General features: G+C 29.9%; 1 protein-coding gene across 2 annotated transcripts in view; it reads right to left on the reverse strand.

The window, feature by feature from the left end:
* Positions 1–25,106, reverse strand: part of LOC129963667 (zinc finger protein 423-like) — a 206,825-nt gene that overhangs the window by 20,866 nt on the left and 160,853 nt on the right. The window contains exons 1-2 of one of the 2 annotated variants that reach the window (XM_056078164.1): positions 19,055–19,148; positions 13,266–13,471 (exon numbers count right to left, since the gene is read on the reverse strand). In XM_056078164.1, the coding sequence (XP_055934139.1) occupies positions 13,266–13,471; positions 19,055–19,121 (273 nt within the window). In that variant the 5' untranslated portion in view covers positions 19,122–19,148. Of the gene's footprint in view, positions 1–13,265; positions 13,472–19,054; positions 19,149–25,106 lie in introns of those variants that run through there. The other variant, XM_056078163.1, reaches the window with a different exon arrangement.

The raw sequence follows: 25,106 nt of genomic DNA on the forward strand, positions 1-25,106 counted from the left end.
TTATATATTTATTTATAATTAAAAATTAACAAACTTTGTTCTGCACTGCTTATAATGTTTTGAGTAATTTTTTTAACCATGCATGTTACACAATGCACTGTATGGATAGCGTGTCATTATTTAAACATTTTTTTGCCTTTTATATATATATATATATATATATATATATCGACCATATTTTGTTAAAATCTTATTTGTTTTCGATTCGCTTACAACACACTGGGCATCCACAAATGGCAAACAATTCGAAAATTGTTACTAAATTCTGGCTTTTGGGGGGCTTTTTTTTTCATTTTTTTAAAGTTTTAATTCTACGAATTAACTCATGATTAAAGTGTCTTTAAATAAAGGGAAAATTTAATGCAACAATGTATTTTATAATAGGAATAAAAAAATTCGTTAGAGATAAGCTAAATATCTAATAATATTTTGCTTTAAAAAATCATTTTCTGACGCGAAAAGTAATTAATCGTTGAACGAGACAATACCTTCCGTTAATGCTTTTGAAAATTCAAATTTCCTTCTTAATCCTTGCATTACTAAGAAAGCTGTTACTATTAGGTTTTTGATTATATTCAGGAATCAGAGTTGCAAGAATATTCCCTTTATTTCTGGAAATTTAGAATTAATGTTTTATTTATATTGCGTTCACAGAAAAATCAACTAATTGAATTTCATGTATTAAGCATTGATATAATTGAAGGTATGAAGTAAATTTTAAGGCAAATTTAATTACCATTTACTAGAGCTTTATTTTTTTTGGATTTAATTAACACAATTTACAAATAATAATAATAATAATAAATTAATCACGTTTTTTATTTGTACGATTAAAATAAACGAAGAATCACATGATATTATTACTTGTATTTTATTATGAAGACAATAATAAATGCGTGGTAACTAAAAAAAGTTTAAGTAATTAAATTATCCATAACCATAAATGGTTGCCAATAAGAAGAAATGAAATTTTGAAAAAGCTTGAATAAGAATGCGTGGCTCATGGATTAGAATATTTAATATTTCTTATCCATGCACGAGCCTCTTTATCACTAAACTTGTGAAATAATTTATCTTTAACACAATCTCGCTATCTATCTCGTATAGTTCCTCTTTTAAACTTCTGAGAAATCAACTATTAAGTCAGTCTCCAACATGCTGCCGCACGAGAAAACAGCGGGGAGGAGGGGGAACATAAGTGTGTTTATTTTAGTTTACTAAACAAATATGACGAGTGGGTGGAAGATTTCTTGGAATGCATTTTCATCTTGTTATGTCAACGATCCAACAACTCTCATATCTTAAAACGTGACATCAATTAACAAATCAATCACTTTATCCCAATAGATATCTGTCCGCCAACACCACCCTCCTCTTCTTCCAAAAGACGACATTCCGGCATTCGTATTCGGCTGGGTCATCTTATCTTAACCTCATTATTCTAATCAGTGATATCACCTCTCACTAATTTGAATGTTTACCTCCACTGAGCAAGCGGAAGGCACCATTCCGTCGGACCCTTACCACGAGACAAAACTATCACGTGGCCGGCAGCAGAGACTAATGAAGATATCTCCTCTCTCCTGGGGAGGTTCTGTGCCCCTGACTCATCCCTTCCTTCCACCACTTCTCGGCTACCCCCTGGGCGCCATGGGAAAGCCTCGGCAGGGGATGCTCCCAGCGGGTTGGCTATGCGGGAGGTGCCAGATGTGGCCCCCTCCTCGACAAGATTTCGCATAAAAAAGTTATGAATTGGAAACAACATTGCGTGCACATACACAAGTGAATCTCTTCTGAGTTCTTTTGTCACGACTCTTCTCTGGGTGGACTTTTTTTTTTCTATTCGTCTTCATTGTGGAAAGTGACGGTGAACGTCAGAGTGGTATAAATAGTCCACCGCTACAGAGTACGTGGGAATGGAAATGTTGACTTGTGTGGATAGGTTGCGCAGAGGCTGTGATTTAGAATTGGCTTCTTACTACTTTACAGACCACAATTTCTAATGTCAAAAGTTGCAGAATAAATAAGAAATGGCTTAAGTTATTCCCAACCACGACCCCCTCAAATGAGAGCATGACATATCGAAAAATGAAATTCACAATTGAAGCCTAATACATAAAAAAATTATTTGAATGAAAATTAATTTATTAGAATTATTTAATTTTTTAAATAGCAATGGCTAATTTCATCAGTAAGTTGCAATCAAACTTTTCACAACGCTAAAATGATACTAAAAATCTCCATGACATGGAAGAGCTGAAGCAGATGCACGAAAATATCAACTATTTATAAACCCTCTATCAATGAATTTATTTAACCTCCTAATTAAATAGCTTACTATTTGAGGTATTTATTATTTCTGGTTCATATAAGAAAGTAAATTAAATCCCAGTTACTTAACCTCTTTTCCCTAAATGAAGTAACAAACTTCATAGGTAGCATGCTTTTTTGCACAGTATTTTACAATATTGTGTGATATTATGATATTAATCAATATTCCACAATATTATACAATATTTCGAATATTGATCATTGTCATACACTATTGTACAGTATCTGTGTGCTACTAGATTATGAATTGAATTATTCAGTTTTTGATATTTAAATTAAAGTATCAATCAAAATGATAAAAAATAACTTGAACATGCTTAAGTATCTCGGATATTTTTTTCGTTTTTATTCCCAGCAGGAATAAATATCCGAAATAAAATAATACTTTGTTAGGAGTTTAATCCTTTCTAAGGCCGTGGGAAATACGCTTCTCACCAAATTGATCAATCTTTGTATGAAATTATGTAGGTTGGCATAAGTTCTGACAAATTTTTTTAGAAAGACAGAACCTTAGATGCTTCAGTTCTTTATCCCACACAAAATGATGTGCCTTGGTTTGTCACTTAATTATTAATTAACCAAATTAATTAATTAATCAAATTAAATTTATTTAATATGCTAAATGAATCCCTTTTCTTATTCTAATTTCAAGCCTTAAAATATTTTTACATAATATGACTAGAAAAAAATGGCCCTTTAAAGAGTTAACTAATTCCGTATTTCAGAGTACTAAGGGGTCCTTGAGCTACCCATGTGATAACACGTCCATGTGATGATCTTATAAATTTATTGCTAGTTTCATGAAGGTGCAAAAGGTCAAACATTTTTCTTTTTAAGAAATGGAGGATTTTTAAGAGGAAAAAAAAAACTTTATTTTTCTTCAAATTATTTGAAACTTTCCTGCCTTTTGACCACTTCTGGAATATTTTTTTCATGTAAAATTAAACCTTTCGTCACACATCATGCCTGTCAGTGAGCGTCAGGACAGTAAAACGTTCTATAGGATGATTATAGATCACATTGTTAAGTCAGCGTAACTTTAATGGCTTAGTGCAAGTAATGTTGTAGCCGCTTAAGTGCAGAATCTGATAATGTATCGTCTATGAAGAAAAAAAAATCAAGAAGCTATGAAGCAAGTGAATGCGCAGAGTAATAGCTTTCATGTAACAAGCTCCACAGTTATTCCAAACAATGTATTTTCTTTGTGATTTTGTGGTAAATAAAGCGTTTTCAGTTAGAACGTATCTATAAACAATAAAAAAACTCTCCTGTTTCTATCCTTTGAATAAGGAAGGCTATTTAATTTATCACATCGGTGAATTTTTACCTTTTCTGTTTTCAAGCTAAAATTTAAATCCTGTTATGGAAAAAAAAAGAAAGATTAAGTATAAACGTTTTATAGATAATCTAATTTTTTATGACTGAAAACAAATGAAGGTATTTCTTTTAAAATCACATTTCATTCATCACTAGGTGTGTGTGTGTGGGGAGGGGGGTATTTTATTTGTGTGTATATAATTTAGTGGTTAACCACATAAACTGGGCAATTTTAGTTTTCAAGGTCTTATTTATAATATAAAACAACCTTACTCAAAATAAGAAAAAAAAAATCTATATTTGGTCAGAAAAATAAAACGACCAGAGTGATGAAATTATGAATCATCTGTTTATATCTAAAAGTTTTAAAAACAATTAATCTAAAGCTTCGAACAGAAAACGAATTCATTTTTTTTTCAATGCTGCTATTTCCTTTCATCACGCATTAATACTATCCATTCTTATTATATCAATATTTCAAATTTGTCACTTTGAATACAGTAAATAATAGCATTGAACGTTATCTACAATTCGAAATGTCCTAACAGAACTGTCATTGGTTTTAGATTCATATGTATTCCAATGACGCATCTGCACTTACCAAGATCCTTGCAGCAGAGGTGGATTCGAATTCATTTAATATTCCAACGAGTTCGTGGATTCAACCCTGGGTGGTTTTTCTTGCAGCCGGATAATTTTGATCGATATCCTACGCATCGATCATAAGATACGAACATTAGTAGAATTAATGGGAGTAGTCATAAAGCCACCAGTTGCTCCAACCTACCTGTGTTTGCCAGTCGTCGAAACGCAGGTTGAAAATTGGAGGCAATTTGCAAAGAAATCAATTTCGGTTTGATATATCAAAGGAGGTTTCGGTTAAAGATTAAATTACCACATGTATAATGATAAACTTAATTGAAGTCATTTGAATATAAGCTGTATTTTAATATCTTGTTTGAAAATCTGTGTTAGGCTTAAAAAGAATTAAAAATGCATGTTAAAATGTCAGATATCGATTAGTGTTGTAATGAAGTTATTTATCTAATTGGTTAATTGTGCTCTTGCCTCCACTCAATTTGTCCAATCTATTATTTGAAATGTCAAAGATAATTATTTTTCTCGTCGACATAGCTAAAAGTTTGATCGTTTGAATACATCAATTTTGTTCTTCTTTTGAAGATATGTCTGTTGAAAATTATCCAAATCAGCAGAGCAAAATGTTATATCTAATGCACAGTAATAAAGGGATTGATTGATTAGTTTCAATAAAACCGCATGAAGCCTTCTACTGCTACCTGATGCATTATAAATAATTATATGCGTCTAATAAGTAAAAAATCCAATTTTATATTTCAGTTTTAATATATTGATATTTTTTTATTCTTTTATAATAATAATATTTATTATGATTGAAAACGTTGTTTATTGTTTACTTATAAAGGATTTCTGAAGACTTTGTTAACAATCAACAATCTTAATTTAAATTGAAAATTTCTTGGAATTCAAAAACTGTCATTAAAGAGAAAAAATTAAATTGGAAACTGATTGAAAAATTATTTGAAATGTTCTAGAATGCTATAAAAATATGTGTATTAATTGGAATATAATAATAATAATAAAATAAACAAAAAAATAAAGTAAATAAATGTTTCGTGGGCTTAACCTCTGATTGCATAATTTTAAAAGTAACTATCTAGATGCGATGTTTGCAAGCAAGTTCAAATATTTTTCACACTAAGTGAACTGATACTATATGCTTCACGATAATAATATGATATAATAAAAATCTGTCATAATAAAAATAAACACCTTAAACTGCGAAAAACGCGGGATGCAATAGAAAACGGATTGATCGGCAACCCTCGGAAATTGCGGGATAAGCAGATGGAGGTTAACCATTACATTCAGAGATTTATGCTTTCATCAAAAAGAAATTTCTTAAACTAAAATAAATCGGAATAAATAAAAGCATATTAAATAGTAATAGTTAAATAAATGGAAAGGCATGACAAGATTTTTCCTAAATAATTAATGTATAAAAATCAGAAAAAAATTGAAGAAAGTCGAGGAAATAGTTGGATTATTAAAAAAAACAAAAGAACCCGATTCTTCATAAACTTTTTTTTTGTCTGCTACATTTCTTGTCAAAAAGTCCTTAAAGGCGATAATTACAAATCACTTATCGGGCCCAGACCCTATACTTGAGAGAACTTTTCAGCGGAACATTCAATCCAACTAAAACAAAAGGACGGGAAGACAGGAGGATGTAATAACACCCATTCCCCGGTCTCATCTTCTACAAATGACACATGGAAATCTTCCATTGCAGCCAATTCAATTTGGATCCCGCAAATGTGTGACTCGGGCAGACACCTGTGGCAGCGGGTCCTCGCACCCTCTAATTACGCTGCTGCCTCATTAAGAGGTCATTAATTAGGAAACCGCGAACCGCAAAACCGGATCGGGGGCCCACTTTTAATAAGCCGCAATTAACCCTCCGGCCGATGGATGGGTGTTTTGCTTCTTGCTGGAGGAAGACTGGTAAAAAAAATACATCCGAGAGGTGCTTGCTGTGCTTTGATTGTTTGCCCTCCTCCCTTTCGATATGGGGGAGGGGGATTGACACTGCTTTGATTACCCCTCCCCACCGATTTTTATCTTTTTTATAGGGAGTGGTGTCATGATTCGGATCATTGGTGAGATTGCGGACGCTTTGGTTTGAGTTTGAGTGGTGCGATGCAATTTGGTGACCGTTTCGAAATGGGTTTTTGGACAGAATGTAATGGTCGCGGTTTATTGCCATTGTTCTCGAGATTAAATCATCCGTGACAGAACTGTTTAAAAATGAGAATAGTAATCAAAATGGGAAATGAATGTATTAAGAAAGATTTATTAAAAAGGATAGCCAATCAAAACATGCAATGAGTTTTCGTCAACTTCAATTTGAGAAAACTTCATGCTAACAATTATTGCATTTTATGCTTTTCTGTTAAATCATCCAGAATGAAACGGCACCCTTAAAGAACTAAATTGATTTTCCTTTAAAAGTTAACTTATGGCTATATATATATACATATATAGCCATAAGTTAATATATATATATATATACTTTATTTATATATATATACACTTTCCAACGGAATATATATATATATATATATATATATATATATATATATATATATATATATATTCCGTTGGAAAGTTCTAGGATCGAGGTCAATAGTATGCGCACAATTAATATATACTCATATGTGCTGAAACTTTTTACAATATAATCTATTAGAAATTTCTGCAACATTCAATATGAATTTTATAAAAAAATAATTAGGATTTATAATATTTTTAAAGTTATTAAACTATTAAATGAATATTTCAGATGCTTTTAGAATTTAGACTTTTTTCTTTATAGTAAGTTTATATACATTATCAAATTAGACGATTTTAAAAATTTATATTAAAGAAACAACGCATATGATTTCCTTTTCAATACATGAAACATTTCGAATTAGGGATTATTTAAATTGTTAAATGTGTACCCATATAATTTTCATCAATTCCATACATCTAAAATACTTATCTTCCAATATTCATAAAAACCGCACCATAACTGTGAATTTGAAAGAAAAAAAAATCAGTTTAATTTTTCTGGAAAACTTCTTGCATAAACTACTAACGCTCTTATTCCTATTTTAATGCAAGGAAGAAAAAAAAGTAATTTGAAAAAAATGACTTCAAGTTTTCAAATTTCATTATTTTATCCACTCTTAGTGATTTTAATAATAAAGGTTAAACATTTACAACGGCAAGAATATAGCCCATTTATATTCTTTTGCAAAAGATTTATGTATAGAATCGCATTTACAGAAATTTTTAGCAGGGTGCATTTGGAGCATAATGTGATGATACAGAAGCCTCTCTAGATAAATTGCTTCGCGAAAACAAAATCCATTGTTGGACAATCACTCCTATTTAACCAGCAACGCCTCTTGTTAACTTTTAATGGTCAACCATTCCTTTTCTAACCACAAACATCTCACTCCATTGCCGAAATCTCTACACCTGCAGGAGAGTAGAAACCAAATATTGTCGTGTGCTGACAGGCCATAACTTCTTTTCAGGTGTGAAAGTAAAGCAAAAAAAAAAGAGGTAAAATGCAAGCAGGAAAAGGACAGGGTTTAACGTTTTTTGGACGCGACCTCTTATCGGCTCACCAAGACGTGCACCGCATGTGGATTCTATTTCCATGATTGTCACTCGTTGGAGAAAAAGGGTCCACGCCCGTCCGTCAGCGAGTCGATGCCTCTATAAGGGTGCCGGTGACAGCCCCGTGGGATGTGTCCAATGAGCCGATATTCAAAAGTGAATGGATTTGGGAGATTTTGAGGACAAGAGATCAAGATAAAGGAAGTCGTGACTCATTTCGGAGATCAGTTATTAGCAAAATCTGAAAGAAAATGACAATGACTGATGCGATTAATTTGGAGGACAAACCTTCGAAGGTTAAGTATTCCTACGGTATGTTTGAAAACGATTCCGATCTTGCAATCCTGCATGAATTTTTTTTTTTAAACGTTTGAAATTAGTATAAATACTGTTCCGGAAGATTTACCACAGCAAACCCCTTTTGGATCTAATTTGTAAGAAACTATGCCTTAGACTGTAGGTAATTTCACTTATCTTATCAAGTGAAATGAGTGAATTCATTATTATTTTTTGTATATACGAATGGGCTGACCAATTGATGACCAGCAGGATGGACAAATTTGATTTTGTAGTATTTGAGAAAGGAAGAAAGCTCTTTCTTGTATCTCCGTTGAATCTCCACTTTAAGAAATATTTTCAAATTTTATTTCATAATCTACAGACTGAATAATAAATGAAAACTATGTGTGCATATTATTAAGATTATATTTTAATTTTATTATTAATCAGACAATTATAAAAGCTTTCTGTTATACCTTATTTTTTTAGATAATTTTTTCAGCTAATAATCTACAAATCACTATTATATATAATTATTAAACAAAAATCCGATCAAAGATCTTTTTTTTCATAAAACCATTCCATAAAAAAGATTTCATTCTATAACAATATCCACTTCGCATTTGAAATGACGATTCTTTGTAAAAATCGGGTACATTTCTGCCACTGGGCATTCTTTGCTCTGATTGCAACTGGCTGTTTTACATAATTCGTCCATTGAAAGCTGCGTGACTTTAATGAAATTGTCACATCACCAATAAAATATTTAAACGCACACACACACACACACACACACACACACACACACACACACACACACACACACACACACACACACACACACACACACAACTTAAAGAGTAATCTGTGTATTAATTTTTTTTTTTTTGATGCATTCAACTGATTGATCGGTATGGATACAGTATACAGTAGGTTCAACAAAATAACAAACTTCCAGCTTGTAATTAATAGCCTGTCAGGAAACTGGTCTATGGGAGCTTTCAGCACTACATGACACCTCTAAATCTCAGTGGCTAAAAACCATATATAAAAAAAAGGAAGGTGCGATAATAACACACTGTTACCGAACTCTAAAACCCGAAATTCCCCACGAAAAAATAAATAGCATCTCCTCTCTAAAACACACGCATGGAATCATTTGTCACAGCAAAAGGAGAAATTAATCGAATAGTTAAACAACGCGTAACAACCACGGCGAAATTAGGCGCCCGTAACTTATCTTTAGTCTCTCTAATCCTCTTTTAAGACTAACGCACAAACCTACCTTTAATATGGAATCACTTTATTAGCACGATAATGTAATCTTCACATTATCTTCCAGCCATGACAGTCCAATTTGTCAAGGTCCGCGCTTCTTAACGTCCGCACTGGGCATTAAAAATCAGATCATGTGCTGCCCGCTGCAGCATTTTATGGTCGATTCATTTAGCTCCGATGGCCATTGCTTTCATAGAGATGCTGCTGCGTTGTTATTGTTTTATTATTCTCAGCTTCTTGGAAAGTAATGGGTTTAAATAGGGTGTTTCTTCTCGCTAATTTAGAGCAATTTTTCTAACAGGTATTCTCTTGTATTATTCCATCTTTTGTCTGACGCGATTGGATTATTATACGGTGTTTTCCTAGATGTAACCGCATTTGGGTTTTGTAATTCCTATAAGGTAGAAATGTTATCGATAAGTCGGAGGTAGGGGGGGATAGAAAATTATCAATTTGGGACGCATTAATAGGAGAGTTTGAGTTTCATCACGTTAAACGTGTTTCGTGCGAGCAATATGCAGACCCCAGGCAAAGATGTTGCTGGAAAGATACAGTGATATCTGAGCGTGTTGATACATCACGTTTTACTACTTCTCTTATTATTATTATTATTTTTTTTTATTTTTTTCAGAATTGGAGTGCATTGTTGGAATATCTGTATTTGGTTCTCTAAAAAAATAATATAAACACGTGCCAGTTTAAGTTTAATTTGATTATTCTTACAGCATTTAATAGAAAGGAGTTAAATATTAACTGATTTAAGTAATAACTCAGCATTAACTTATAATTTCAAAGTTAGTATTTAGAATTTGTTTTTGGAGAGCTGAGGATGCATCTTTATCACGAAAAGTTATTTAAATGATTTCACGATGAAGCGATTTAAATGATATTTTTTGTTAAAGTAGATGTTGAACTCGAGGAATGCATTTTACATTATCTCAATAATTCAGGTGCAAGATATCCATCTTTATAGTTTGTAAAATGAATTTTTAAATATAATGTAATTTTGACAATTTCATAAGTAGATAAAATATTAGGAAATAACAAACAAACAAAAAATAACTGCTCTAAACTAGAAATTATTTTCTATAAAGTAAACGAATTAAATTATTTTATAATTGTTTATTGACAGATTGACCCTTTATCCAACTATTTTAGAAGTTACATTCCTAAATTAAATCGTTAATATTTCATTATTAAAAGAAAGCACGTGCATCACTTTGCAGTTAACAAAAAAAGAAAGGGAAAGGAAAATGATAAAATTATAATGATCATGGCATTAAAAAATGTCATGTTAAATCTATAAGCAATGCTGAAAAATAAGTTAGCTCCAATTAGTTGATGAATCTTAGTTAATATAAGCTAATCAGCACACACATTGAGGTGAGGATTGCCCATTTTTAATTCATGAATTAATTAGAACTGGGATTGTTTAAAATAATTTCATATATTAATTAGTTTTTTACGGAGAATAAGAAGATTTATTAAAATCCCAGTTTAATTATCATTGCAGATAGATATTTGTACACTATTTCGGTGTGTTCTTATGAACCATAGAACAGACACTTATATCACAACAGAGATGATATAAAGTGTAAATATCACCATCACTATATTTTCGCAACTTTTATTTCAAGACTGAAAAATATACAAGCAGGATTTAAATTATAATGGAAATAATTTTTTTGTGCTGAAGGATCAGTATATGCATTCATTTACAGACTTTTCAGCATCTGCTTGGCGCTCTTAGCACAGCGTAACTTTCCTTGGTATGCGATATAAATATGGCTTTTACTCAACTATAATTCCATATCTATATAAGAAATTAATCTATCAAATTCTGATTTGTAAGCTACAAATTGAAGCCATTCTACCTTCCTTTTCTCTAAAATATTGTTTTTCTCTTAAGACAGAGTTTCTTAGCATTTTTTAGAAGTGAAAGGAGAAATTTTTGCAAATGCTTTGCCAAAATTTCTCCACTAAGCGGTAATCTGTCTTCTCCCTTATCTATATGCACAGTACACTCCCGATTATCCGCGGAATTGGGTGGCGCGACCACCGCGGATAATCCGAAAAAAGCTAAAAACGGGTACAGCAAAAGAGAAAACAGTCATTCCAGCTTTGAAAAATCGTTTTATGTACAGTAAAACATAAAATAAACAGCAGGAAATGTTTAACTAACGCTTAATATTTTAGTATATCACTCAAAACTAACTAAAATGCATTTTGTTAATGAAAACAGAAAAGTACTTTGTATTTACGAGAGGCGTCGAGGATACACAGAAAAATGAATAAATATATACTGTTTTAATACTGTAATGTATTATGTAATTACAAAAGCATAACTGTAAAACTACACCTTATTGAAGAAATCAGTCATTTGTGTTTGCTTCTTGCTTTGGAAGCATTTTCTCTTTGCTTGGAAGCAAAAAAAAAAAAAAAAAAAAACTTAGTGTGGCAGGCACGGATAACCCTCCCGCGGATAATCGGGAGTCTACTGTAGATAGATACTTGGATATTGTATCAGAGGTATGTGGGATAGATATGCTTCTAAATAGATGTTAAAATAACGAAAGAATATATAACCTCTAACGTGTCTAAAAAAACAACGGATTATATCTTCAAATGATTTTACAAAAGGAGGGAAATACTTTCCTGTGTCTCCATAAAAATTCATTTTAAGGGGAGAATATTGATTTCGTTTATCTAAAGATTAAACTATAGTTATTAATCAGTCTTTTTTCATTCAAAATTTCGGAATTTTTGACTTTTTATCAAAAATTTTTTATAATCTAACTTTTTATTTGAGTTTGCTCCATTCACAGTTTTTAAAAATTTATATTAAAACAATTCTAAGCAGTCTGTTTTGCAACAAACTGATGTTGATTCTAAATTTAAATGTTAATATGCTCATTCGGGCGCAATTTCAAATTCTGAATTCGAAATTCGTAAAATATTAGCTTTTTCGTAATGACGTTAGTATGTCTAACTAACTTATTCGTAAAGCTGGATTTTGTTTTACGTACAATTTCAGCAACTTATTTCATATAAGTCATTTTACTGGGATTTAAAAGGGGGGGGGAGCTTCATTTTTTTTCTTTAATATCTAGTGAAATGTTTCCACTTTAAAAAAAAATTGAGACTTGGTTTTTTTCTTTTCTTTTTTCTTTGCTTTTATGTCTGAAGAAATTTGGCATTATTCTAATAAGCTAGGTCTAATCTAGATTAAAATATAAAGGAGGAAAAATCATACCAGTATGCGATTCGATGATATTTTTCTTTACTAATGAACTAAAATAATGGAGAAAATATCCCTTATTTAAAATATTTCCTTTAATTTCATCAAGAGAATTTAAAAAAAAAAATTTCATATAAACTGTTTATTTTGAATTTGGCAAAGGCAACCGTCGTGATGTATTGGAGTTCCGCGGTGTGACAAAGTGGTCACGAGCACCTCTATATCATAATTTGGAATAGCAACTATATTTGGTAAGTTTAGAGAAAGATTAAAATTAATTGGAACTAGTTAGTTGGATGCATAATGCTCTAGCGTTATAAAATTTGGTAAAATTGTTAAATTAATATTTTTATGATACAATTATTAATATAAAATAATATTTTGATGATTTATTTGGGAAAGAGAACTTTAATTAATTTGTACGTGCATTTTACTGTGGGGAATAAATTAACTAGTTCGGTTAGTTATTTTTGAATTTATAAATATATTTATATGATGGGTTTAATTTTCATCAATCACATAGAAACTATAAAAAACGAATTCTACATAAAAATGAGGCCATTTTTCTTTTCCTCAGTTTTGAAAAGGGATTAAGAAGTTTGGAGAGCCTTACCTGCTCATGCCTCTTAAGGTAACTCTGTCTGGGGAAGGCTTTATCACAGAAGTGGCAGGCGTACGGCGTGTTCTCTGTCACTCCGATGGTGAAGGACAGTTCCGCATCGGCATCGGAAAAAGTGGCGCAACTAGTGGGCGACATGGACTGGTCGTCTGGGGTGTCTGTGGACCAGGATGTGGGTGTAGCTACGCCACCATTCAGTCCTGTCGGGAAAAGAAGAACACCGTTATTATTTTTTCTTTACTATATGCAAAAAGAAGTATACGGAAGGAAGGGCTTCGGCATTAACTTTCTTTGAATTAACATACTGACATCTATTTTGAAGAAATCTTAAATATCCATGGTCAAAGTAGGAGATGTTGTTTGGATAAACATTAATTTGATTAATATGTCTTGAAACTGTTTAACTAACACACTATCGTTTTGTAAAATAAATTTATAATAATTAAAAAAATTTTATAAATTTTTTGTACTGTGTATGTTGTATGCATGATTTCTTTCCAACTTTTAGTAATACTAAAAAAATAATTAAACTTATTCTAGGAACTATATCTATGCTACCAGGTCTTTTTAACTAATCAGGACATTATTTACTCTGCCAATATCTAAAGAATGTTAAATGCTAGATTCCTTTTTTCTGAAAAATTGAGTAATTAATATGAGATTTGTAGCACAACATTTCTTTATTCTTTTTCTCCGGTTTCTAATGTTGCATGCCAAAAAATACTTTTTTAGCATACTTTTCTTAAATTTTAGTTTTCAAAAAAGAAGTGTTCTCATAAATATAGTTTGTTTGATAGTCTATAAATTTCGTGACATCTTTTCTTAAATTATTTATGTCTGTTCGAAAAAAGTTTTAAATTAAAACTTTTGAAGTTCTATTCCTTTTAGTTTCATTAAAATGTTCTTGCTATTGCTAATATGTTTTTGAAATCAAAGATATGATTTTTGGAAGCAATACAATGATATTTCTATATAAACATTTGGTTAATATTGTTTAATAAACCAAAATATTTTTGCAAATTCTTCGCGATGTTTCATATTTTCATATCACTACCTAATGGGATAAGAAAAATATATTTTGAAACACTATTAAAAAACATGAATTAATTCATTTAAGGTTTGAATAAAAAAGGCAAAAAATTATCTACAAATATACTGAAGGAACAAATTTAATTTTATGAATATATACAATCTTTTTAAAAGCGATAAAAATACCAAATATTCAAATTCAAGTCCCGAATTTTACTTTCTAAATTTCTATAAAAAGGTTTCATTGTAGCTTTCCAACTAGAAAATTCATTGTATGAATACAGTAATCTAATTCATTAATGTAATTTAAAGGATTAATTTAATGTTGATAATACAAAGTAAGAATTGTCAAAATTATACTTTCTGAATTTCAGCATTTAGCAAAATAGCACTCTTTATAGAAATTTATTGTTCAAAATGAAAGATTTGCATTTTTATTCCGTCATTTGAAAATGCATAAAAACGATATGAATTTAGGAAATTAGCGATAAAATACATTTACAATAAAATGTAAAAGTTTATTTTATTTATTTTTAAAAAAATAAATTAGCCATATTTAAAAATTGACTGAATAATTCGTTATGAGAATATATTCAAAATTTGACCCTCATATGACACTATTTTATAGCGTTTTTTAAAATACAATTTACTGTATAAATCTGTAATGACAGTCAAAAATATGAAAATAGAAATCTAATAAAAAAATTAAATTGATTTTTTTCGTCATACCTGCATATAAAAATGTGAAGAAGGGGGGGGGGAGAGGTAATAATAATATATATAAGTGAATGGTAATAATAGTAATAAAATAAAAATCAGTCTTCCCTTTTTTTTTTTTTTTTCTGAAGAATTGGAAGGTGAGGAATGTGTACTTTTGTAAGATTTTTTATGTTTTAATATTTTTTGTTGAATTACTACAAACTATTCAATTTTACTGAATTGAGCTGCTTGCAATTTCTATTTAAAACTGCATTTTTCTTCTATTTTGACATGAAAAGAATCAAAATAATTAACAAAAAAAATATTTTTTGATATTCTACTATGTGATAGAGAAAATTGGACGATTAGAATTTGAATGAGGCATTTAAAAATTATGACTTATCTTGAAAAAATTATAACTTCAGAAATATAATTTATGAATTTGTAATCATTAAAAATATGATAAGGCGCTTTTTACTGTTATGTTTCTTTAGTATAAAATGTTAATTAAATGAAAAATAACAGTAAGGAACCCATAATTTATTTATAATTACAGAAATATATAGTTGAAGAACATTTGAACCAAATGCTTTTAAGAATATCAGCTCCTATAAAGTAATTTCGAAAATTCCCAGAAAATTGGAATAAAAATAGAATAATATAAAAACATCGGGTATAATGCATACATAAACTATTTATTTCAACATTAAAATAAATGATTGAATAAAAATTATCCACAATAGGATCGTTATTTTTTATATATGCTTCAAAGCACATGATAGTAATTTGATTTTCTTTCTCTTTTCTTGCAAAAAAAGGGGGATGAATGTTGTATTGCCATTTTTACAAATAAAGAAACAGAGGAACCGATAAATTGCGAGTCATTTAAAAATATATATATGTAATTCTAAATATACAACCCTAATAACATTTTTCGATAAAGAAAATTAGCATGCATCTCTTTAGGTTAACATTTAATATTTACTAACTTTTGTTAAATTTAGTGAAATATTTTTTAAAAAAAATAAGTAAACTTTATTTATATAAGTCATATAAGAGTTAATTCTATGACTCTTATATAGAATTCCAAACTTTTTTTTTTCAAAACCTTGTCTTTTAATTGAATATTAAATGTTGAATTAGTCCTCTTAAACCTCTAAAAGGCCATTTTTTAAATATAATTATGCTATATTAGGATATTATTAGAATTAAGATTGGCTTCTGAAAAGCGATTCATTTAGCTTATTAAATAAATCTAATTTAGTTTGATTAATTAATTTGGTTAATTAACAAAGTAACAAATCCAGATACACCATTGTATGTGAAGTAAGGAGCTGAAACATCCAAGTTTCTGCCTTATTGAAAAATTTGTCACAACTTGGACCAATCTACATAATTTCATGCAACAATTGAAAAATTTGGTGGGAAGAATACTTCCCATGGCCCCAGAAAGGGTTAATTTAATATTAAAAAATTAAGTATTAAAATTATTTTTGTAGTTAATTAATATTAGATATAACAATTATTACTATAGATAATATAATAAAAATATAAAAGATTTAAAATAATTTCGTGTAACTCGATAAGAATTCATGAAATATTGGTAATAAAATAGACTGATAATTATGATCTTTTCCAGAGTAATTATATTCAATATATATAAAATATTGAATGCTAAATCCAGGTGGATTTGTCTGTATCTTCTAAGGAATTATAGAAATGAATGGATATGGGAATTCTTTTCTCCAAAATATTAATTCTTATGAAATCCAAAAACCCTTTCCTCATGTGAAGAATCTTATTACTGCTATCAGAGTGGAGACAGATAAAAATGTTATCTACAAGTATGTTGAAACTAGCAGCTGTGAGGTTCTTATTATATACTTGACACATAAGAACGATCACTCAAGTTCCTTAAAGGGGTTGGAAGACGAAAATCAAAAGACCTCAGGGGTGTTCTTCCTCCCTCTGGGCAGACAAGAAAAGGAATGTGTCCCTATTCAAATAAGGGTTTGTCCCCGAATTGCTTTTCTGATAAGTGACCCCGGACTGCAGCCAATAATCCATGGCACCAATAATCAATGGGTTAATGGCGACAAGTCCAAGCCTTTTGGCTGCAGGCAAGGGTGTGCGTAAGTGTGGTGGACAATTCTACGTGACACTTCACCTTCCCCCTACATTCTCGTGTTTGGCCTTTAATTTACCTAAACAGTCAAGGAAGCGTTAATGTCATACTGCGTTTGCTATTCATAATAGCTTTGCCATTATTTTTGCTTTTTTTAAGGCTTTTCTTTTGAATAATTAATAACTGGTTACTAAAATTATTCATTTACTAGATTTATAATCACAAGGAAAGTTTTTAATAAAGAAATTTTAACTAAGCAGCTAATGATTTTATTAATTAATTTCAATTAAAAAGGTAAGTTTGAGATTAAGTTGTTCCTCCACTATTCTTTAGATCTTTTATATAATTTTATACATTTTGTTAAAAAAAAATCACATGTTAGAGATTTAATGGTATTAAGGTATGTCTAAGACATACGCATTGGCTACAAATCAAATGAATGTTACATGAAACTACAATTAATTTTTTGTAATTCAGCCCTTTTGTTTAAATAGGATTAACACGATGGTGAAACTGTATCAAAGACATGCTATTTTGAATTGTTACTTTACTGAAAAAAGTACAAAGTAGACGAACATTTTAGACAAAACATTTTCCCTAATCGATTCAGGTCTTGAAATTTTCTACAAAACTCATTTATAGAAAATGTTAAATTGAAGATATTATCTTTTAAGTCCATTATACAAATTCAAATTTAATACATTATCTTATCTAACTTTGATAGTAACAACTTCTTATAATTTTCATTAAGAAACATGTAGTAACATTGAAGAAAAGAGCACAAAGTAAAATATCTAAATCCAGCTAAGTAAACTCTGTGTTATTAACAGGATAAATAATTAAATGGGAATTAAATTAAATTGAATATTAGGTGTCATAATCCTAAAATTATTACAATTAAATTAATCTAATTTGGAAATTCATATTTGAACCGAAATTCAAGAACAACCAAGTTAAGGTAATTAGATATAACTAGTCTGTTAGGAACGATTTCTTCCTTAAAATAGCTAAAGATTAAATATATTTTCACAAATTAATTAAATGTCATTGTAAAACATGTACAATGTAAACACTAATTTTTAATAAATATTTTCATTGCAAATAATTTAAATAATAATGATATTAAAAAAATATTATTTCGAAAATTTAGAAATATAAGGTTATATTTTGACATTTGTAATAAATATGCTTGTTGAAATAATATTGTGCTTTGGAAATTAAAGTCAAAATTAATATGCAGAAAGAATACAAATTTTTTTATTAACAATTATAATATCACGTGTTTAATTAGATGCAATTCAATCAAAATTGTAAAAAGTTGAAAATGATCCTAACTTAAATATAAAGCGGTGGGTAAAAAAAAAAAAAAAAAAAATCTGCATGCTGAAATAATGTTGTGTTATGGAAACTGAAATCAAAATTGATATTCAAATCACATGAAATTTTCTATTTATAGTTAATTACAGTATCACGTGTTTGATTAGGTGAAACTGAATTGAAATTATAAAAAGTTGAAAATGATCTTAACTTAAATGTAAAACTGTGGAATTAAAAATAAGAAAATTTCCACAAAGCTCTAACACACTGCATGTCAGTTCTTAAATTATTAAAATTTAACCGAATTAGGAAGATTAAATCACATGTAATCTCATCAGGATTAAAATTATCAAACCGGATAACATGTTGTCAAAACACTATTCACAAACTATATTTTATCCTAGCCCTATAAGCTTAAGAATTAAGTGTCCCCTGCCCCAAAAGATTCTCTACAAATACCACAGTTATCACTTGTCATGGCTTATTCAAAATTTAAAAAGAATCATCGATCATTTTTCAAAAACTGCTCCCCTCGGTCTAGTTTAAATAGGAATCGGATAAGAGATAACGATCAATCAAAGCGTTCGAAAAGAATTCAAAGGGATGCACTCACTCGCTATGACATCCATGAGACGCATTCTTGTATGAGGAGAATTCACGTACCTGAGCACAAAACGCATGCAAGTTTCGCCACTTAGGGCAAAACACAAACTGATGTGAATCGTGATGCAGGCGCACGGGGAGCCGAACGGGAGGCGAGGGGCGTGGACTCGCTCCCCCATTGGTCGAGCGAGAATCGGAGGGTGTCTGTGTGAGGAGTTTTTTAACACGTGTCTCCCGACCTGCATTGTTGAGAGTCGAGTAGTCCCCCCCCCTCCCCGCGTTGTACTTAATTAAGCGTCGTTCGAAACAGCCCGCCAGGAGATAGCGCACTGGCAATCGACGACGTTTTAATTGGTTTGTGGTTACACCTTTTGCACACGTGGAAACAGTGTAAAACGATGGCATACAATGAATGACCACGAGTTCATCCAGGTGTTTGGGACAAGTCCTTTCTAGAGGAAATTTACAAAAAACGCTGACAAATTCGAATCCAATTCAAAAAATTTTAAATGTATCTACTACAATTTCTCGTATAGAAGAACATTCGCAAAAAAAAAAAAAAAAAAATTGCCACTTATTAAGTGTATCTAAAAATGATTTTGTCCAAGTGTTATATATAATTAAAATCACTGATGGTTTGTTAATATTGTTCATTAATATCGCAATACTGACTATTTTTAACGATATACAGTATACTCTCGAGTATCCCGCCTTATGTGGCGGAAGGACTGGCCGGATAACAAAAAAGCCGCATGAGCCGGAATTCTACGAATTCATTTCTTTATCCATCAATACCAGAAGACGAAGTTTTTATACCAAAAATCACTGTTATAATTCGTAATTTCTTACTTCTTATTGAGTACTAAGCCCTCCTTTCACCTCAAGCCAAGCAGAATGTGAACGCGGCCCAGTAAAATATAGAAGCAGTTGCCAGTAACGTGTCGACTTAAAATAGAAGGCTCTGTACTGAGAGTTTATATATTTGTTTATATACTGCACTGCACGTTTAAAGAATTTATTAGAGAAAAAGTAAATTAAAGAATATAAACTGTTCACATTTTAACATAAATTCTGTAATGGCCAACTTAAATGCAGGAAACAAACAAAACCTTAACTTAAATCATAGGCCTAATTCTTCAGAAAATTGGTTCAAACTGATTTTATTTTTCACTTATAAATGATTACACAGATATGAAAAAGCAACCATAAGATAAAAATCAAAATTTAGTTTTTGATTTTGAAAAAGTCCTTAATAGAAGCCTTGCCGTCTTCATTTAATTACGATAAAAGAAAACTGGACTGGATAGTCTCGAACCCGAAATTCGGGAGTATACTGTATTCGAAACTATCATTCGAAGAATATATTTCAATACTATCTTAAGATATAGGAGTCGTTTTCGGAAAATTTGCATATTGCTTTAAGAAAATAAACATGTTTGCTTCCATGTTAAAAAATTGGAAATGCACTCTCTTCATCTTCCGGATATATAAGAAAATCCAAATAAAAAATCTTTACTTATAGTGCGAGTTCAAAAATAACTTTATCCAGTTGTTAGACATCGATTGAAATATTTTAGGAGTTGTAAAAATTGTGTTTTCTCAGATGTTCTGTCATTATCGTATTGCAATCACTTTGTGAATTTCGTATTGATTGCGTCTTTTTGCAATAACTTCGGAAATTGTTATCCCAAGAAAGTACCTTTACGCCATCTCAAAATTAAGAAATCTTTTGCTCTCTTTTACAGAAATATCTCTTAGAAAATTCCCAAGAATCGGGGACATAATTCAAAGATTTGAAATTACTAATTCCTATACAAAAATATTATTAAAAATGACTATTTTTGCTGTGTACCAAAAAATAATTTTGCCCAGGAAATTTAGTGGAGATTTTGAATTACATTAACTGAATTTTCGTTTTTACCATTTCTGGCCATACATTAAAAATGGCATGTAATCGTTGAATTTTTGATTCATTATGTACGTACATGTATGGACAGACAGATACAAAGGCATAAATTCAAAGAAAAAAAATCCATTCTGAAGAAAGACTTGAGAAAATAAAAAAAATTATTATTAAAATCTCTAGTTGTAATTTTTTGAGATATACAAAATTTTCTCTTTGTATTCTTTGTTATTTTGGAAGTGAGATATTTATTAATGCTGATTTGAATGTTATGTTTTTATTACTATCATTATTATTATTGCTAAAAAGTTTCTTTATACTACATTCTCAATAAATGGTTCATAAATACATTGTTGCATCAAGACATGCAATGAGTACAATGGTTTATCTAGATAATGGTAATTATATTTCACAAATGTTGGTAAATTTGTTGTGGTCGCATTGTTTGTTCAGGCGAAATTGTGTAACCGAAAATAAGATGGTCACGTGACTGTCCAGGTGTCGATCGAAGCTATTTTGTAACAAAATTTTTTCAGAAAAAATATTGTCTTTTGCACTGATAATGAAATGGATTTTCAGCTAGTTATAAAAGAGAAAGACAGAAAAAAAGGAAAAAAAAAAAAAAAAAAGAGTGAATTGAGGAAAAGTGTTAGAATTTTGAATGATTTTTAATGTATCATCCAATTAAAGTTTTACAAACTCCTTTCTCAGTGCGCATTTATTATTCAAAAAGTAACTACTTGCCAAATTTGTATTTTTTTTTATCATGCATGTCATGTTTTATCCACAATATGCCTTCTTATAGATACTTTCATGGGGAAAAAATGAATAGGTAGTTGGTCCCTATGATTCAGAAAAGTATAAGACCTAATGAAAAATCTCCGAAAACAACATGAGTACGATTACATGTAAAAATAGATACATGATTGCCAATAAATTTATCATTAGCAAAAATTGTGTTCTACCTAAAGTTCTAAGATAAATTTTGTTTCGAATGAAATCAGAAGTCAGCTTTATTAATTATTGTTTAATGCAATTAAATCAATGAGACTGGTAAATGATTAATTTCAATATTTTTAATAATTCTATTATTAATTTTTTTTTCAAAGCCGAAGTATAACGTATAAAAGTAAGAGAAAAAAATTAAAGAAATAAAAATAGGGAAAAAAGAAAAAAGAAAGGACAGAAAAAGCCCGCATATCGTTTACAACGTGGAGAATTTGAAGTTAATACATTTCGATACATTCGATACATACTTCGATACATTTTACTCTATTTCACTCAGAGAAAAGAATTTACATTTCAGCATGAAAAAGAATTCACTGCTCATAACGCATATTTCCGTATCTTTTTTTTCATTATTTTCTTTTAAAACAAAATCACTGAGACTAATTATAAAGCAAGACAAATAAGACTAATAATAACCAAGGTTTGCTTGCTCCAAAATTTATGAATAGACTTTTCGATGGCCAACTCATTTTAATAAAGAAAAGCTGATTGTTATCGTTTTAGATTCAGAAGTTTAATTCATAAAACTCTCGCCTGCAATTTTCAATGATGTCTTTTCTTTCAGATTTGAATTTAAAAAAATTATGAATGAATCAATAAAGACCTTTTATGAATTAAACGAAGAAACAAGTTTATACCGAAATGGAACAAAAATAAACCAAAAGTAGTTGTGCTTTTTTAAAAAAATAAATGAATAATTACCAAAATATTTATAAGCAAAATTTAGAAACTCGTTCAACTTGCTACTAAAAATAGATATTTTTTTAGTAATTCCAGTTAAAAGAAATCACTAGAAATGAATTTCCTTAAAGTACTATCTCCTATTGTTTTTAAAGTACGGAAAAGTCAAGTAAAGTCATTATTTAAGCATGGAAAATTGACTTATGGCCATGACACTTCTATAAAAATTATTTTAGATATTGTAGTAAGGTGGAAAGCATTCAACGAATTATTTTTGTTATTATACAACTATAATTCTCCTATTTCTGAATGAAAAATTCTGATTTATTAATTACCAAGTGAGAAACATTTCGATATTTTGTTCAGATTTATGAATTTAACTAAACAAAAAAGCGGTTTATATGAGGAGTTTAATTATGATAATTTAGCTCAGTATTAATTCAATCACTTTTTCAAATTATAATTCCTATTTCATCAAAATTTCATTATCAGTTCATGATGCACAATTCTTTTACTTTTTTCAATTTTTAGGTCCTCCAAACTTAAAATAATATTTCATTTATTGCTTTATGAAATATATTCGTTGATTAATTGAAAATGTTTGCGATTAAGGTGAATGTCGAGTATCATTCTATTTATTAATAATGCTAAAATCTTTACACACACACACACACATGCATATATACAGATAGAGAGAAGGTTGAATCTAAGTTGATTTTCATACTCAAAGATCTTGAAAAGATTTAACTACTTTCTCATATACGATATATACAAAATGAAGTACTTCAGTCGTAAATAAATAAATAAATAACAATAAGAACTCGAGGTTTTGACGAATCTTTATTTTCAGACCTACCTGAGTTCGAAAAACATGGAATTTTGTTTTCTATCTGCGAATACAATGAATCAAAAATGCTTTGAGTTAGAAGAATAAAATTCGGTTTATGGAATTCATGTCAAGTTTGCAAATTTGCTTTGAGTTAGAAGAATAATTCTCAAAAATGCTTTGAGTTAGAAGAATAATTCTCAAAAATGCTTCGAGTTAGAAGAATAATTCTCAAAAATGCTTTGAGTTAGAAGAATAAAATTCGGTTTATGGAATTCATGTCAAGTTTGCACATTTCTGTCAGACTTTGATTGAAATACATTCAAAGGAAGTTTGTCATTCTGTTGTTGGCTTAGTACAAGCGGAAACGATAACTACAATTGATAAGAGCTAAAACTTTGTACACAAATCTTGCATCTTAAATATAGATACGTATCAAATGTTAAGCCAAATCCACCAAAAGGTTAACCGCCTCTAAGTACTTTCAAATGAATGCAAATGCAATAATTGAACACGCAGTGACTTAGATAAATGAAATTTAGTAGGTAAGCTTTTACTAAAATTCAGTGTCAATTCAGTTGCAATTCAGTGTCAAATTTTAGCTTCAATCGGATGGGGGAAAAAAAGTCTCCAAAATGCATATTCGAATTTCTTTTCTATACAATGAAGTACAAAAATCTACAATCCTCGATTTTGCATTTGATATTCCGCCGCTTAGTCTACATGTTGTTATATGAAATAATCAGTTAAATAACTTCTGAAATATCATTTAGAATGATAATGAGCATTATCAAAAAATGAAATTCATTAGTATATGCATCGACATGCTTCCAAATTAGCTATTCAATTACCAGTTATTAATTATTAATAAATTTTAGATTCATCCTTCAATAATTGATCAGTTCAGTTTCAAATTTGAGCACTTTTCTTCAACTTTTTCTTTGTTTTACTTAATATATTATTTATTAAATATATATTTTATTTTACAGATACATTGTTTGTATTTGTTTGTATCTGTTTGTATTCTATTTATTTAATTTAAATTATGACTCAGCGGCATTCATTTTTGTATATATGTTAATTTAAGCAGACGACTAGTGTTTATAAATACAGTAATAATTAGTGAATGCAGTGAAATACTTAGGGCCCTGAATAATCATACTTGGCTAGGGGTAAATATTATCATAATATTTTATAATTCATAGGATTCTTCTGTTCAAAAAATTTATTTATTTCCTAACATTTTTTTAGAATCCATCTGACTGCTGTATCCTTTCAGCCTAAAGGCTAGGCAGCTGCCTAGTCAATAAATACATTAAGCGTGATTATTGTGCTTTATTATCTTACATTTTTCATTCAAACTTCCCGATTTCCACTACTTATAGAGTTAGCAATTTAAGAAGCTGATCTCAATCTTTGAAGACCTGCCTTTTGGATTAAGAGTTGGATTGCTTTCTACGTATTCATATAACGAGTTTAAACCAGGTGTGTGATCTTCCCTTTACTTTTACAGGTGCATTTTAAAACACCATGGTCATCTTGCCACCCACCTAGTTCTTAGAAATGCATAGAGAAGGAAACTCAAACCTCATTTCTGTACGAAGACCCCATGGGAAAGGGGTGAAATCCTTTGAGTACCATTGA

Source organism: Argiope bruennichi, chromosome 3 (genome assembly GCF_947563725.1).
Source record: "Argiope bruennichi chromosome 3, qqArgBrue1.1, whole genome shotgun sequence".
NCBI lineage: Eukaryota > Metazoa > Arthropoda > Arachnida > Araneae > Araneidae > Argiope > Argiope bruennichi.